Source organism: Elephas maximus, chromosome 11, assembly GCF_024166365.1.
Source record: "Elephas maximus indicus isolate mEleMax1 chromosome 11, mEleMax1 primary haplotype, whole genome shotgun sequence".
In the NCBI taxonomy this organism is placed as follows: Eukaryota; Metazoa; Chordata; class Mammalia; order Proboscidea; family Elephantidae; genus Elephas; species Elephas maximus.
This window is the reverse complement of record NC_064829.1, coordinates 105,478,111-105,496,768: the sequence shown is the minus strand read 5'-3', so window position 1 is coordinate 105,496,768 and position 18,658 is coordinate 105,478,111. Positions and strand designations below refer to the sequence as shown.

Here is an 18,658-nt window from a genome sequence, read left to right as displayed (position 1 = left end):
TTTGGTTAGCAGCTGAGCTATTAATAACTGTTCCAGCAGGGCTCCTTGTATCGATTAGGAGCTACAATGATGCTATATAAATGTAGAGTCCCTGAGTGGTGCAAATGGTGAATGTGCAAATGGTTAACGTGATTGGCTGCTAACTCGTAATGACCCTAAAAAACAGGATAAAACTGTCCCATAGGGTTTTCAAGGCTGTAAATCTTTACAAAAGCAGACTGCCATATCTTTCTCCTGTGGAGCAGCTGGTGGATTTGAACCACAGACCTTTCAGTTAGTAGCCATGTGCTCATCCATCCATCATCCATCCATCATCCATCCATCCATCCATCCATCCATCCATCCATCCATCCATCCATCCATCCATCCATCCATCCATCCATCCATCCATCCCACCCATCCCATCCATCCATCCTCCATCGATCCTCCATCAATCTATCATCTATCTAATCTATCTCTATCATCTACCTACCTACCTACCCACCTATCGATCTATCTATCTATCTATGAAGAGTTCCTGGACAGTGCAAATGGTTTAAGTGCTTAGCTGCTAACTGAAAGGTTGGAGGTTGGAGCCCCCAAAAGCACCTTGGAAAAAGGTCTGGTGATCCCTTTCTGAAAACCAGGCATTAAAAACCCTGTACAGCACAGTTCTATTCTGACACACAGGGGTCACCATAATTTGGAATTAACTTAAAGGCAACTTGTTTGGTGTTTTTTGTTTGCTTGCTTGCTTTTCACTTTTTCTGTGGAATCTTAACTTTTTATCTTATTATATTAATGAGTTAAATTTGTTTTAGAACTACTTTTACAATGCTTTCACATTTCTGTGACTTTTCTTGAGTTGTAGTTTCATTGATTCTTTGTTATGAAGGATTAATCTCAATGTGTTATGTGTCAACTTGTTTTAAGCAAATCGTGGACAGAGGTTATATTCCCTTTGGTAACAACAGGTGGCCTCAGTTATGGAAAAGACCAACTCCAGTGGTTTGATTTTACCTTGGAGTCCTGGTGGCACACTGGGTAAGAACTTGACTGCTAACCAAATGGCCGATAGTTCAAATTTAGGACTACCCTGTAGGGTAGTCCTAATCTGTCTTATAGGGTTGCTCTGAGTCGGAATCTACTCAACAGCAACAGGTTTGATTTTAGGTTTAGGCTTCCCTGGGACCCCTGTTAGCACAATGGTTAATAGCTATGACTGCTAACCAAAAGATCTGCAGTTTGAATCCATCAGCATCTCCCTGGAAACCCTATAGGGCAAAATTTATTCAATGGCAATGGGTTTCGTTTTTTTGGTTTAGGCTCACCTAACAATCTGTGCTAGTCGCTATGAATTGAAAATTGACTTGGTGACAACCAGCAATTGATTGAGATGATCATGTAGTTGCTTTCTTTTGTTGTTAATGTGGTGTATTACATTGATTTTCTAATGTCAAACCACCCTTGCACTCCTGGGATATATACTATTTGGTCACGGTGTAGAAATAATTCTTTTAATATGTTGTTGGTTTGGCTTGCTAGTTTTTGTTAAATATTTTTACATCTATAATCAGATGGAATATTGGTCTGTAATTTTCTTGTGGTGTTTTTGTCTGGCTTTGGTATCAGGGTAATGCTGGTCTCATAGAATGAGTTAGGAAGTATTCCTCCTCTTTTGCTTTATGAAAGCATTTAAGAAGGATTGGTGTCACTTCTATAAATGTTTAGTAGAATTCCTCTGTGAAGTCATCTGGTCTAGGACTTTTTGTTGTTCAGAGATTTTTTTTTTTTTTTTGCTGATTCAATCTCTTCACTTCCTACATTGTTGCTGTTGTTGCTGTCAACTCAGTTCCAACTCATAGCAACTCTAGGTAAAACAGAATGAAACACTGCCCACTCCTGCACCATGCTCGTAATTGTTGCTATGTTTGAGCCCATTGTTGCAGCCACTGTGTCAATCCATTTTGTTGAGGGTCTTCCACTTTTTCACTGACCCTGTACTTTATCAGGCATGATGTCCTTCTATGGGGACTGGTCCCTCCTGATAACGTGTCCAAAGTACGTGAGACAAAGTCTCACCATCCTTGCTTCTAAGGCGTATTTTGGCTGTACTTCTTCCAAGACAGGTATGTTTGTTCTTCTGGAAGTCCGTGGTATATTAAATATTGTAAACACCATAATTCAAAGGTATTTCTTTTTCCTTAGTCTTTCTTATACATTGTCCAGCTTTCACATGCATATTAGGGTTTGAAAATACCATGGTTTGGATCAGGCGCACCTTGGTCCTCAAAGTGACGTATTTGCTTTTTAACACTTTAAAGAAATCTTCTGCAGCAGATTTGCCCAATGCAATACATTGTTTGATTTCTTGACTGCTGTTTCCATGGCTGTTGATTGTGGATCCAAGTAAAATGAAATCCTTGACAACATCAATATTTTCTCCATTTACCTTGATGTTGTTTATTAGTCCAATTGTGAGAATTTTTGTTTTCTTTTTGTTGACGCGTAATCCATACTGAAGGCTGTGGTCTCTGATCGGCATCAGTAAGTGCTTCGAGTCCTCTTCACTTTCAGCAAGCAAAGTTGTGTCATCTGCATAACGCAGGTTGTTAATGAGTCTTCCTCCAAACCTGATGCCCCGTTCTTCTTCATGTAGTCCAGCTTCTCCGATTATTTGCTCAGCATACAGACTGAATAAGTATGGTGAAAGGACACAACGCTGATGCACACCTTTCCTGATTTAAACCGTGCTGTATCCCCTTGTTCTGTCTGAACAACTGCTCTTGGTCTATATACAGGTTCCTCAGCTGCTGCATGAGCACAATTAAGTGTTCCGGAATTCCCATTCTTTGCAATGTTATCCATAATTTGTTATTACCCACAGAGTTGAATGCCTTTGATAGTCAATAAAACACAAGTAAATACAGTTCTGGTATTTTCTGCTTTAGCCAAGATTCATCTGATATCAGCAGTGATACCCCGTTCCACAATCTCTTCTGAATGCAGCGGGGTTTCTGGCAGTTTCCTGTTGATGCACTGCTTCAACTGTTTTTGAAGGGTCTTCAGCAAAATTTTACTTCCACGTGATATTAATGGTAATTCCCACATTCCATTGGATCACCTTTCTTTGGAATGGGCACATATATGGATCTCTTCCAGTCAGTTGGCCAGGTAGCTCTCTTCCAAATTCCTTGGCAGAGATGAATGAGCAACTGCAGTGCTGCATTCGTTTGCTGAAACATATCAATGGTATCCCGTCAATGCCTGGAGCCTTGTTTCCTGTCAATGCCTTCAGTGCAGCTTGGACTTCTTCCTTCGGTGCCATGGGTTCTTCTTGATCATATGCTACCTCCTGAAATGGTTGAATGTTGATCGATTCTTTTTGGTACAGTGACTCTGTGCATTCTTTCCATCTGCTTTTGATGTTTCCTGCATCGTTCAACATTTTGTCCATAGATTTCTTCAGTACTGCAACTCGAGGCTTGAATTTTTTTCTTCAGTTTTTTCACTTAAGAAATTTCTAGCGTGTTCTTCCCTTTTGGCCTTCTAACTTCAGGTCTTTGCACATCTTATTATCATACTGTACTTTGTCTTCTGTGCTTTTTTTTTAATAATTTTTATTGTGCTTTAAGTGAAAGTTTACAAATCAAGTTAGTCTCTCACACAAAAACTCATACACACCCTGCTACACACTCCCAATTACTCTCCCCCTAATGAGACAGCCCACTCTCTCCCTCCACTCTCTCTTTTCGTGTCCATTTCGCCTGTTTCTAACCCCCTCCACCCTCTCGTCTCCCCTCCAGGCAGGAGATGCCAACATAGTCTCAAGTGTCCACCTGATCCAAGAAGCTCACTCCTCACCAGCATCCCTCTCCAACCCATTGTCCAGTCCAATCCATGTCTGAAGAGTTGGCTTCAGGAATGGTTCCTGTTCTGGGCCAACAGAAGGTCTAGGGTCCATGACCACTGGGGTCCTTCTAGTGTCAGTCATGCCATTAAGTCTGGTCTTATGAGAATTTGGGGTCTGCATCCCACTGCTCTCCTGCTCCCTCAGGGGTTCTCTGTTGTGTTCCCTGTCAGGGCAGTCATCGGTTGTAGTCAGGCACCATCTAGTTCTTCTGGTCTCAGGATGATGTAGTCTCTGGTTCATGTGCCCTTTCTGTCTGAGCCACCTTTTGAAATCTTCTGCTCAGCTTTTTACTTCATCATGTCTTCTATTCACTTTAGCTATTCGATGTTCAAGAGCAATTTTCAGAGTTTCTTGTGAAAACCATTTTGGTCTTTTCTTTCTTTCTTGTGTCTTTAATGACCTCCTTTTTATTTCTTCATGTATGATGTCCTTGATGTCATCCCACAACTCATCTGGTCTTTGGTCTTTGCATCCTCTGTGTCAAATCTATTCTTGAAGTTGTCTGTAAATTGAGTATATTCCACCTGAATTTAGAGGCCACCTCACTTGGGATTTTCTATTTCTTCTTGAGCTAATTTAGTTAGCGTTTCCACGAATGTGTTCACTTCACCAGTTATCTAATCTGTTGGCATACAATTGTTCATATTTATTCTCTTACCATCTTTTTTTCCTGTAGGATCAGTTGTAATGTCCCCACTTTCTCGTTTCTGATTATAGTTATTTGTATCTTCTCTTTTACAATTTCACTGATCTTAAAAAAAAAAAAAAATCCAAACTACTCTTTTCATTGATTTTACCCATTGATTTTCTATTCTCTTTTTTATTTCCATTCTGATCTCTGTCATTTCCTTACTCTGGTGGCACTGGAAACCCTGACGGCATAGTGGTTAAGAGCTCCGGCTGCTAACCAAAAGGTCGGCACTTTGAATTCTCCAGGTGTTCCTTGGAAACCCCATAGGGCAGTTCTACTCTGTCCTTTAGGGTCACGAGTTGGCATCGACTCGATGGCAATGGGTTTTTATTTTTTGTAGCATTGGGCTTAGTTTGCTCTTCTTTTTCTAGTTCCTCAAGTTGTAAAGTTATTGATTTGAGATCTTCTTAAATGTATGTTTAGGTGTTTACCGTGATAAATTTCATTCTTAGCACCACCTTTGCTACATTCCATAAATTTTTGTATTTGTGCTTTCATTTTCTTTTGACTCTAAGTAGTTTCTTGTTTCTCTCTCAACCCATTCATTGGTTGTTTAATATTGCATTGTTTAATTTCCACATATTTATGTATATTTGTTTTCCTTGTCATTAATTGCTAGTTTCACTGTGGTCAGAGAAGATACTTTGTATGATTTCAATCTTCTTAAATATATTAACGCTTGTTTTTTGACCTAGATATATATGGTCTTTTCCAGAAAATGATCCATGTGCACTGGAGAAGAACGTGTACTGTGGTACTGTTGGGTGGAGAATTCTATACATTTCTGCCAGGTCTAGCTGGTTTATAGTGTTTTAAAGTCTTCTAAACTGTCCATTATCCAAGCTTCCGTAAAGACAATTTCTCTCTCTTGGTCTTTAAATGGGCCATTGTTTCTACTTTCCTCGTATTTTTTGTTGTTGAAGACAGAACATTAGAATATTACAATGTGTTAACTTTCTCACTTACCCTGTGTACAGTGCTTTCAAAAGTGCAGATTTCTCCAAGAAATTCTCAGGCAGGCACAGCCTTGCCTTTGCTCACTGCTCCCTCCCCTGCTCTGAGAGAGCTCTGATTCAGGCCAAACTTCAAGCCTTCAGGCAGTTCCCGGACAGACCAGACATCCTGAACAGAACACCAGTAAAATCTGCCCTCTTCACTCAGAGCCCGACACCCAAACACCTTCGTTGTGAAAGCAAGAGCTATGCTTCACCTCCACTGCAGCCACCCAGGTACTGTACTGGGAGGAGGGCTGTAAGGAGGTTTACCCACTGTTTAGAAGTCACTTTTTTCTTGTTTCAGTGTGAGGTTAGTTTCTGCGATCCTCTGTCTATATTTTTCAGAATTCTTAGAGTTGGGATTACAGATTTCTACTTGCTTTTCTTGTGTGTGGGAGTTGGGATCTTAGATCTTCACATACCACCATCTTCCCAGAATTCTATATCCCTTCTAAAGGTAACTAGATCCTTTTTGGTCCAGAAATAAATATTACATATATATGTAATCATAACATACATGAAATCCCATGTCTCTGTTCCCTTTTCTAAATATATATTCAGGGTATCTACCAATAACAACTATAAATTTACCTTCTCAATTGATTCTGCATAGTATTCCACTGAAGAGAAACCGTATTTTGTCACAGACTGACAAAATACGGTTTCTCTTCAGTGGAATACTATGAATGCGGAGTTTGTTATTACAAACAATGCAACAATAAACATCCTTTTTTTGTATTTCCATAATACAGATTTACCTGTCATACAATAATAAAGCAATCAAGAACTGTTTACTACAAGGGATTTTCATTTATTCAGTAATTTTGTCTGTCTTACTGCTTTGGTAAAATTGATAATGTTCATTGTAAACAATTCTTTGACAAGTTAAAGAAAAAACCTTCCAAAACCCTCCCTGCCAGAGGAAACTACTGTTAGCATTACTAATGACAATGCTACACATTATCTCTACACGCACAATCACAGCTTTAGGTATACTTTTTAGATTGTACTAGGAATGCTCTAACCTTGTTTTCTCATAAATATGTGAGTTCCTTTCCTGTCATTTTCAGTCTATTACCATCATTTTAATGTTTGCATGTTACTGGAATATACAAAAATTTATCTAATCTTTTACTGACTGATGAATATTTACCTCCCTAATTTTAGGGTATCTTTGCATACAGTCTTTCTTACTTTTGCTATTAACTTCTAAGCAAAAGTTCTAGTACTAGGATTACCAGGTCAGGGGAGTATTTTGATACATATTGACCGAGTAATCTCAAAAAGCTCATGTTGTTCACTCCTACCAAAGAAGATGCTCATCATGGAATCCTATATAAATGGATTTATACTTAATAAAATTTTAACCAAAATTTGACAACTTTCTTTTTTTCAACTGGAGGGCTGGCAATGGGGATGAAGTATGTGACAACTTGAGGGCAACCTGACCTAAGCCTGAATATAAATAATGAGAAGAAACCAATTATTATCAATGCAAGTTTACTAAGAAACTTTTTGTCATTAACTACTTTTAACACTTTCAAAGAGTTACAATTCAAACCCTACCTTAATGAATTAGAGTCCAAAACTTCAACTGTGTAAACTGCAGTATCATATTATTGCAGTCAGTAAGAAAGTCTATAAAATACAAACTAATGATATTAAAAATTATACACAATTGATCATACAGTACACAGAAGTGAAACTGGACAAAGGAAGACATTCACAAGTCTTTTGCTCCAATTTGTATTATTGTGGATAGCAGTATTATATGACTTCTATTTCAGCTGTTTATCTCTTGGAATTAATGTTAAGGATACTTGCAGGATTCCTTTTAGGTATAATTTAATATGAATTTAGGGTAGGGAACTAAAAATTTCAAATATTTGTGTTAATTTTGGGGTGTTTCTCCACTTAATTCCTGGGTGCCCATCACCAAGCCAGGCACTGTTCTACATAGTGGAAAATTTTATTTCCTAAATGGGGGTTACATTCTAGTACCATTTTGTCCATCACTGTACTTTTGTATAAGCCCTTCCCATACTGTTCATTTTTATGTCCTCTCTCCTGAGTAGACTCTAATTTGAGAATCCGGGCATCTTGAACTCTGGCATAAAGACTGACCATATTTATGAAATAGGTTTTTTCTTGTTTGTGGAATCTGATGTTTATAAAGGAATCATCTTCCAAGCGAGTTCTTAAAACACAATATAGAGTTTCTCTTCTATGAAGATTCTTTGATGAAGCTTCTAAGCTCTCAGTGGATCACTTTCCACAATCACCGGCATGGATTCTCCAGTGGAGATGAAGATGTGAGCTTTAACTGAAGGCTATGCCACACCTCACACTTCTATGTATTACCTCCACTATGGACTCTCTGATGGTATACAAGATGTGACCTCTGGCTGAAACCCTTACAACAGACATCACATATGTATGGCTTCTCTCCAGTGTGTACCCTCTGATGTGTGTGAAAATGTGAGGCCTGACTGAAGCCCTTACCACACTGCTGACATGTATATGGTTTCTCTCCCGTGTGGACCCTCTGATGAGCACTGAGACCAGCACTCCAACTGAATTCCTTTCCACATTCCTCACACTTAAATGGTTTCTCTCCAGTGTGAATTATCTGATGCACTTGAAGATTTGATCTCTGGCTAAAGGCCTTACCACATGTATCACATTTATATGGTTTTTCTCCAGTGTGGACTCTCTGATGGGCTTGAAGATGTGAGGCTTGGCTGAATCGTTTCTGACATGCATCACACTTGAATGGTTTTTCCCCAGTGTGGACACTCTGATGAGCTTGGAGATTTGAGGCCTGACTGAAACCCTTACCACATTCCTCACATTTATAGGGCTTCTCTCCTGTGTGGACTCTTTGATGATTGTGGAGATTTAAACTCCAATTGAAGCGCTTCCCACATACCTCACACTTGTATGGTTTTTCTCCAGTGTGGACTCTCTGATGGGCTTGAAAATATGAACTCTGACTGAAGCCCTTCCCACACACGTTGCATCGAAATGGCTTCTCTCCTGTGTGGACCCTCTGATGGCTCTGAAAACTTGATGCTGAACTAAAACCCTTACCACACTCTTCACACTTATAGGGTTTCTCCCCTGTGTGGACCCGCTGATGACTATGAAGATTAAAGCTCAAACTAAAGCACTTACCACATTCGTCACATTTGTATGGCTTTTCTTCAGTGTGGACTCTCTGATGGGTGTGAAGATTTGAGCTACAGCTAAAGCGTTTACCACAATCCCCACATTTATATGGTTTCTCTCCAGTGTGAATTCTTTGATGGGCTTGAAGATGTGATCTCTGAGTGAAACCCTTCCCACAAACCTCACATTTATAAGGTTTTTCTCCCGTGTGGACTCTGCAATGAATATTAAGATCTGTGCTACGACTGAAGCCCTTCCCACAACTGTCACATCTGTAAGGCTTCTCTCCTGTGTGAATAGGCAGATGAGCATACAGATGTGAGCTCTGATTAAAACTCTTACCACATTCATGGCACGTATAGGGTTTCTCTCCTGTGTGCACTCTCTGATGAGTTTGCAGATTTGAGCTCTGACTAAAACCCTTACCACACTCATGACACCAATAGCGTTTTTTCCCTGTGTGAACACTTTGTTGACACGGAATACCTGAGCCATAACTGATGTCCTTTCTATGTGTACTACATGTAGGGGACTTCTTTCCCAAGTGTGCCTGCTGATGAAGTTCAAGACTTAAGTGATCACTGAAAGTATTTTCACATTCGTTACACTGGTAAGTTTTCTGTCCTGTGAGAATTATACTACGTTGGTTAAGAGGCGGTATCTTTAAGATGTCATTACCATAAATATTGTTGCTATAAGTCTTCTCTCGTTGGTAGACTACATTGTCATGATGGTGTGAAATGCAATTGAAAATGTTAACACATGGAGTAAATATACATAATTTGTTTTTCATTTGAGTTTGCTTACAGTTTCCCTGGTAATTCTGGGTCTCATTCAGATATATTTTACTCCAAGAATTCTGAGTTCTCCTAGTTGGAAATTCTTGATTTTCAATAACACTGGAATCACCCCCTATAAAATTCATTATATACTTGTCATCTTCAGAAACTCCTGCCCCTGCTTGGCAGAGGGAATCAAGCTGCTTGGGAAATTGAGCACTCTTTCCTTGAATATTCATCATGGAGCCTTGGCTTCTAGTTAATTTGCTCACATGTCTCCTGATACGCCAGCATGAAAGCTCTCCCAATGAAAGGCACCTTAATCCTGCTTCTTGAAGAGTCTCCATTTCATTTTGATTCCTGTCTCCTGAAAGGATAAAGAAAACAAAAAATTGAGGACAACTGCATACTTTGCCCAGATATAAATTTCACACATAGGTCTCCATATTAGTCTTTAATTCATGAAGGGAATCTTCATCTTTACCATTATATTGGATGTTCTTGGGTTTTATCAGCCTGTAGAAGCAAAAAGGTGGTCTTTGGGCTCCTAGTCACCACCCCAAAACCAAGCAGGTATTTTTTCGATGGCTTAGGAAAAGTTAGGGAACACTTTTAGGAACGGTGACACATTAACGATTTTTGTCACGTTACCCGGTTATCAGCATGTAAGTAAAAATTGAAGCCATGGGCTTAGATTGTTTTGCCTTGTCACTGAGTAGATGAAAGGGTGTCCTGATCCTTGAGTAGCTCCATCACTTAATGGCTGGGTTAAGGAAGATGAGCCCAGAGGAGACTGAGGATCACTGCGGACTTCTGCCTGGAAACTCTGAGCTAACTCCTGCTTCAGTCCTCAGCTTACCCTCAAGCCTTTCCTGACACTCCATTTGCAGGTTACATTCTTCTCCAGCAGGCAGTCGTTACGCCCACTCCTCACTTATAGACATGATTAGGTTCCAAAGACCAGGTCATTATATGAAAATTGGCATTATGTAAAAATGGAGGATGACCACAACCAGATCACAAAATGGAGGATAACTATATTATTGCATAAATGCCAAACTACATCATTATATAACAGCCAAACAACTGAGAATCATGGCCCGGCCAAGCTGACACATAACTTTAACCATCACAACCAGCGTCACTCTCACCTTGCATCTCAGCGTTCACTGCTGCCAGGTGTACGTCGTTAACACACAAAAATAGATTTTTTTACTATTGTCGTAAATGTGAAATGTCAGATAATGAGATAGTCAATAAGTAAGTAGGTGTATTGTCTTTATTATTGCTGTAATTATCTATTACATGTGGTCCCCAATTGCTCTAAGCACTGGAAGGGTGAGGTACAAGTTCACCATTGCATCCCCAGTAAGTATATTATCTTTTACGTGGTGGAACCTAGCAAGCACTTGTTTAATTCAGGCAGATAATCTCAGTAGGCTCATTAGATTTCATATGTGTATGTCAACCACATTTAGCACTTAGCTTACTTACTGCTTTGAACAGGTTAAGGTATACAGACCTGTTCTTAGCAAAAACATAAAATAGCTATACACCTGGTTCTTGTATTAGATTATGACTTTGAATTCTCTGCTACCAATACCTATAAAAAGTTGGAGGGAAATAAAATTTATGAAGTACTGCACTGTACTTGGACCATATCATTTAGTACTCCTAGAGTTGGTTTTACTAAACTGTGCTTTGCCTATATTGAAGGCTACTGAAAGTGACACAGCTTTGAAACTCATTATTGTGTTTCCTTTAAGGATGGAGGAGGAGGTAGTTTACTGTGACTTCTTTTATAAGGGCTGAAAGGAAATTTTTTGTCAAGGTGCAGTACTAGGAGAATTTATTTTGAGCTAGGATTTGTATGTATAAGCCTGTGTGTGTGTTTAATTTTTTACGGATATGGTAAATGATGCAACTGCTCAGGTAGCTCTTTGCAGTGGCTTCTAGGAAACTCAATTAAATTTTTGACCTGACTTTATCTTAGGACATAAGTAGCTTATGCCCTAACTTATGTCCTGTGTTTTCAGTAATAATCTTATCACTTTCATTACATACTTTTTATTCCTCTCTTTATTGCCATTTTTTTTATTGCCACCTTCTTTCCCTTCCCCTCTTCATTTCTTTATTTTCTAACTAATTTATCTTTGTATTATGCCCGTTGCTGCCGAGTTGATTCTGATTCCCGGCAATCTCACAGGACAGAGTAGAGCTGTCCCTTAGGGTTTCCAAGGCTGTAATATTTGCAGAAGCAGACTGCACGTCTTTCTCTTGCAGAGCAGCTGGTGAGTTCAAACCGCCGACCTTCTGGTTAGCAGCTGTGTGCTTAACTGCTATACCACCACAGGCTCCTCTGTGTCACAGGGCATTAAAACATCACATGTCGGTATCTATAGCACAATGGATCTCTTGGTGGTAAGGTTTGGGAACTGAGTGCAAATCTTGACTTCTCTCACTGGATCCTCGAGGCTCTCCAGGATATCAAAACTGGTTGTGGCCTATGGGGTAGCCCCTCTCCTAGATTCCATTTCCTGAAGAGACGATTGTCTTTGTTTTCCCAGGAAGGGAGTGGTCTTTCTTTCCTCTTTCTCTGGTCTTCTACCCAGTCTCCTAATCCGAAAGCATTTCTAAACTATTTTTAAAAGATAGTTGCCTGTATTATAACTCTGTGATTTAATAAAATTTTTGAGTTAGGCAGACACCAATTTTATAATAAAAGTGAGCTAGTTACTTGGGCTCTTTTTCATGTTATGTTTTGTAATTTTTTAAAAAACCACTTAAAGCATTTATAGTCATGCATACATGACATCCATTCAGGCAACATCCTACCATATATATGACTGGTTATATTTTTTATTTTTATTTTTTGAAATTCGATTCTATTTTAGAACTCTTTAAACTTAACGTTTGCAAACATTTAACCAAAAAACATTTAACAGAGGGGAAAAAAAAACTCATCATCATTCTTAACTCATGGGGTAGAAGCAGGATCAATAAGAACAGGGTTCAAGACAGGGACTCCACTTTAACCTCTGCACGGCTGCCACCCCGGGGCACAAAAATACCTTCAAAGCTTGGTAACCCAGCTCTGTGCAATGTACAGAGTCTGCTGAGTTCCAGCCTCCAGGGCTGCCTCTGGAACCGCTGGGTGCCACCCTTCTGGAACTTGCTTGGTACTGGCCTCTGGGGCAGGCCCTTCTCTGAACTTTGTGCCTGGTACTGGCGGTGACAGTCAGCCAAGTTCATGATTATCTTGGCTACGTCCTTCTGGTAATAAGGCTGCCCAGACATCAAGATCTTGGCCTCATGTGTGGGGTCCAACCAACTCACTAGGAGGATGGTCTGTGACATGCACTCAACATGCAGGATGTGCTCTCCACTCAGACAGAAGATCACTTCCACCAGCCACACCTCAAGGTGAGCTATATACGGTATATAATATGGTGTTCACACAACATCCAAATCACATGATGTCCTATTTCACAGAACATAGCCCAGACATTAAGCAATGCATACCCGTAATTGCAGAAAGGTCAGTCTTGGATCATACAGAGGATAAACTAAATACGAAAGAAATATAAGAAAGTTCCTATAGGATAAAAGTATAAGATGACTTTAGACTTTTGTTCATGTCTAAATTTGTTTCCAATGCTATTTTAGGAAATACAGGCTATATCAAATATGATGAATAGGTGAAATTAGTTGAACCCTTTAATGTTGGTTATATTATTTATATACTCCAAATAGCTTAATTTAAAAACAAGCATTGTTTATAGACATATTTGCAAAATAAATTTAAATATATTTTTATTATTTTGTTAACAAATCAAACTTCTCAAGTTATTTCTATTAAACCTTCCTGGAAAGTTGTTTCACATCCTTCTGGTCATCTAAATTTATCACAGGGCTGTAACTAAGAAGGCTGATGAACCTTCTTTCTTTTTGATTATGCTTCATGGTGGGTGCTTGGATGTTCCTTCTGTAAGAAAAGTTTAGGTGGATAAATCAGTACACTGAATCGTAGGCAGCATGAAGCCGCTAGTTTTCTGCACTAACTAATTAGAAACAGTTTCAAAATTAATTAAGGCACAGTTGCCAGCTCAGTGTTACCAAGTGACATCCCACCAAAGTATTTCACCTTTTGGAAACTTGCTTAATTGTTCTTTGGCATTTAGGTTTTTGTTTCATGGTAACTTTTTTTTTTTAAACTGCTAAGTAGATCTACAGTTACCAAGTTGATTTTTTATGCTTTTATATGTGTAATTTCTCCTCTGCTTGATACCCTTTTTCCCTTAAACTATATTCAATTCAATTTCTTTTCTTTCTAGCTTTTGCTAATTTATCAATCCATAACGGAAGTCTCTCATGCTCCACAGAAGCTAGTTCATACAATAACAGTGTACTGATTTGCCAAGTAAGTGCCCACTCTCCAGCTAAACATTCTGTGTTTTATTTAATAAAAACAAAAGGAAATGGTTTGTTTAAATTTATCTGAAGCAGAGAAAAAGACATCTCAGAAACTGCTAAGAAAGGAGGAATTAACCTTGTTATCTACAATTAAAAGGCTCTTTTTTCACGGCTACAGCAGCTGAATCATAAGCAGCACTGACACACGTCAGGCTAAATATATGCTTTAATTACAAGGCCTCACTGTACAACGTGCATATCTGTGTAACAGTGCTCAACATGACTGATAAGGCTGCAAGGAAAACAGACATGTGCATATTTATAGTTAGAGATTTCAGTATCCCTTCCCAATAATTGGGAGAACAAGTAGAAACTAAGTGTACTTATTTTCTTGTCTACTTGGCCTTTATAGGACACTGTATCCAACATGCAGCCCCGGTGGCTCAGTGGTTAAGAATTCAGCTGCTAACCAAAAGGTCGGCAGTCTGAATCCACCAGCTGCCCCTTGGAAACCCTATGGGGCAGTTCTACTCTGTCCTACAGGGTCGCTTTGAGATGGAATTGACTCAACAGTGACGGGTTTGGGTTTTTGTTTGTTTGTTTGTTTTATATCCAACACAGAAGAAAACATTCTTTTCAGGTACAAAAGAACATTCACCAAGAAAGACCGTATTTTGGACTATAAAACAAGTCTCAATAAATGTACAAGGATTCAAGTCACACAAAGTATACTCTCTGACCATAACAGAAATCAACGACAGAAAGAGCTCTAGAAAATCCTCAAATTGTCAGGAAATAAAAAACAACTTCTAAATAAACTGAGGATCAATGAACAAACAAGAGCTATTAGGAAGTATTCTGAAATGAATGAAAATGAAAATACAACCTATCAAAATCTGAGATACCACTAGTACAGTACTTAAGGGAAATTTATGTAGTAGGGTCTCAAAGAAACTAGAAAAACAAGAGCAAACTGAACTCAAAGCAAGCAAAAGAAAGGAAACAAATATCAGAGCAGAAACCAATGCAATAGCAAAGAAAAAACAGAAATGAATTGAAGCAAAAGCTGGCTCTCTGAAAAGAACAATAAGATTGATAAACCTCTAGAGTAAGCACGGTGAGAAAAAAAACACAAATTACCAAGAATGAGAGCAGTGACATCACTATAGATTCTGCAGATATTAAAACATTAAAGAAATATTAACTTTAGCTAATAGATCCAGCGACTCATATGAAACAAATTCCTTTAAAGAGAGAAACTACCAAAGCTTACCCAAGAAGATATGGATGATTTGAATAGCCCCAAATCTACTAAAGAAAGAAAACCTGTAGTTAAAAACCTTTCCTCAGAGAAAACTCCAGGCCTAGAAGGCTTTGCCCACAAATCCTACCAAGCGTTTAAATAAGAAATAACACCAATGCTAGACTAACTCTTACAAAGAAGTGAAGAGGAGCGAATACTCCCCAACTCATTTTATAAGGCCAGTATTAACATGGATATCAAAAACAGTGACATTATTCCACTACGATGGCTAAGATTAAAAAAAGAAAATAACAAATATTGGTGAGAATGTGGGGGACAGTGGAACACTTATCCATTGCTGGTGGGAATACAAAATGGTACAGTCCCTGTGGAAAAGTGTGGCAGTTCCTCAAAAAACTTAAAATAGAACTACCATAAACTGAAAACCCACTGCCATCAAACTGATTCAGACTCATAGCGACCCTGTAGGACAGAGTAGAACTGCCCCATTGGGCTTCCAAGGCCAAAAGTCTTTACAAAACCAGACTGCCACATCTTTCTCCCACAGAGTGGCTGGTGGTCTTCAACCGGAGACCTTTTTGGTTAGCAGTTGACTGCACCACAAGGGGTCCCAGAACTACCATATGACTCAGCAATTCTACTCCTGGATATATAGCCAAGAGATCTGAAAGCAGAGACTCAGATACTTGTACACCAATGTTCAATGCAGCACTATTCACAATAGCCAAAAGATAGAAACAACCTAAACGTCCATCAACAGATGAATGGATAAAAAAAAATGTGGTATATATATATATATATACACAACGGAATACTACTCAGCCAGTAAAAATGAAGCCTTGATACATGCTACAATATACATGATACAATATTGAAGACATTATGCTGAGTGAATTGAGTCAATCACAAAAGGACAAATATTGTATAACCTCACTTACTTAAAAAGATAAGAATACGTAAATGTATAGAGACCTAAGTTTATTAGCGGTTACCAGGGGTGAGAGGGAGGGGTAAATGGGGGTTATTGTTATTGAGTACTAAGTTTCAGTTTACTGTGATGGAAAAATCACACTAACTAAGGGTAGGGTTGTACAGCCAATTAACGTAATGGCTATCGCTACGTTACACACCTGTAAAAAGTTGAATTGGCCAAAAGTTGTGTGACAGGTATATAAGTATAGCAACAAGAGCCTATAATTATATACCTGCTGAGGCTGCTTATGTACAACCAAATACCTCATGGGATTTGGTTCTTTAGTTTGGAGGTTTAGGGTCATGGTCTCATTGGACATCCCAGTTAACTGGCCTAATAACGTGTTCAGCGCTGTTGTTCTACCACCTAGTTCACTGTGTAGTGCTTGGGGTCTTAATAGCTTGCAAGCGGCCATTCGAGGTACAACAATTAGTTTATATGCCTGCAGCAACAGAGGAAGAAGGAAATTCAGGAGCAGGAGGAGGAAATGGACTGTGTGGCTAACTGTCTCCATGAACTGCCCTCTGTGTCATAAGACCAGAACTGGATGCTGCCTGGCTATCATTACTGAACATTTCTATCAAAGATTCTATAAAAGAATGTTGATCAAAAAGGGGAAAACGCAGATCAGAATTTCAAATTCTCATGGAATCCACAATTTCTGGAGCCATGGAGGCTAGGGGAACTCCTGAAACTACTGCTCTGAGATGTATCATCTTTAAACGTTAAACCAAAAGCATACCCTGAAGTCTTCTTAAAATAAAAACAATGGTTTAGCTTAACTAGTACTAGTGAAGAACTTCTGCCTTGAGTGTGTGCTTTTTTAAGATCTATCTACATGGGATCAAACTGACAACAGCCAACTCAAAAGATGAGATAGGAAACTTAGGGGGCAGTGAAGTTACGTTAATTGAGGAGGAACAACTTAGAAAAGGCGGGTGACAATGATTGCACAATTCAAAGAATGTATTAATCAATGTCACTGAACTGTACATGTAGAAATCGCTGGGTTGGTGTACGTTCGACCATGCATATTCTCAACAACAAAAATAAATCAACAACCAAAAAAAAGACATTACAAGGAAAGGCAAGCAGAAACCAATATCCCTCAGGAGCATAGATACAAAAATTCTTAACAAAATTCTACCAAATCAAATCCAAGAATGTCTAAAAAGGATAATAAATTATGACCAAGTGGTGTATACTTCAGGAATGCAAGGTTGATTTAACATTCTAAAATCAGACTAAACGCTTTTCCCTGAAGACCAGGAACAAGGCAAGTATGTCTACTCTCACCACTTCTATTTCACATTATACTGAAAGTTGTAGCCAGGGCAATAAGGCATGAAAAAATAAACAAATAAATGGGATATAGACTGGAAACAATGAAATCCGTCTTTAGTCAGGGATATGACACCTATGTAGAAAATCCAAAAAAATCTACAAAAAAGCTATTAGGACCAATAAGTAAGGTTACAGGATACAAGGTTGAAATATGAAAATTAATTTTATTTCTACATGTAAGTAATGAACAGTTAGATGTTGAAATGGAAGAAACAATACCATTTATAATATAAAAAAATATTAAATACTTAGGGATAAATTTGACAAAAGGTGAACAGGGTCTACACACTGAAAACTATAAAATATTGCTGAGAGAAACTAAAGTAAGGTCTGAATAAATGGAGAGGTATACTATATTTATAGGTCAATACTATTAAGACATCAATTCTTCCTACATTGACCCATATACTCAGTGCAATCCCAACTAATATCCCAGCAGGCTTTTTTGGTAGAAATCGATAAGCTGATTCTAAAATTCATGTAGAAATGCAAAGGACCTAGAGTAACCAAAACAAATTCGAAAAAGAAGAACAAAGGTGAAGAACTAACACTCCGATTTCATGACTTCTTATAAAGCTACAGTAATCAAAACAGCATTGCATCTAGATAAATAGATCAAAAGCAACAGAACAGAGTCCACAAACAGAACCACACAAATATGGACAACCGGCTTTCGGAAAACATGCAAGAGAATGCAGTGGAAAACAGATAGTCTTATCAACAAATGGTGACAGAACAACTGGAAATCTAAATGCTAAGCATAGCTTTTGACTCATACCCGAAACTATACAAAAATTAACTGAAAGTGGATCACAGACCTAGCTGTAAAAACTAAAACTATAAAACCTCTAGAAGAAAACTGTTGGGTAGGCAAAGATTTCTCACAACGCTGAAAATATAATCTATCAAAAAAATTCATAAATCTGACTTAAAATTAAAAACTCTGCTCTCCCAAAGACAATGTTAAGCGAACACAAAGAAAACCACAGACTAGGAGAAAATATTTGCAAATCATACATCTGATAACAGACTGGTGTCTCAAATATATAAAGAACTCTCAAAACTTAATTAGAAAACAAAAAACCCAATTTAAAAAATTTGGAAAGATTTGAATAGGCACTTCACCAAGGAAGAAAACT

The 18,658-nt window shown here is 38.5% G+C and overlaps 1 protein-coding gene across 1 annotated transcript in view; it reads right to left on the bottom strand.

Annotated features, from left to right (window-relative positions):
- Positions 1-6,401: 6,401 nt before the first annotated feature.
- LOC126086264 (zinc finger protein 112-like) overlaps positions 6,402-18,658 on the bottom strand; it is a 75,720-nt gene continuing 63,463 nt past the window's right edge. Inside the window, 2 exon segments of the mRNA XM_049902426.1 lie at positions 6,402-7,919; positions 7,921-9,892. Of these exon segments, the coding sequence (XP_049758383.1) occupies positions 7,844-7,919; positions 7,921-9,892 (2,048 nt within the window). The 3' untranslated portion in view covers positions 6,402-7,843.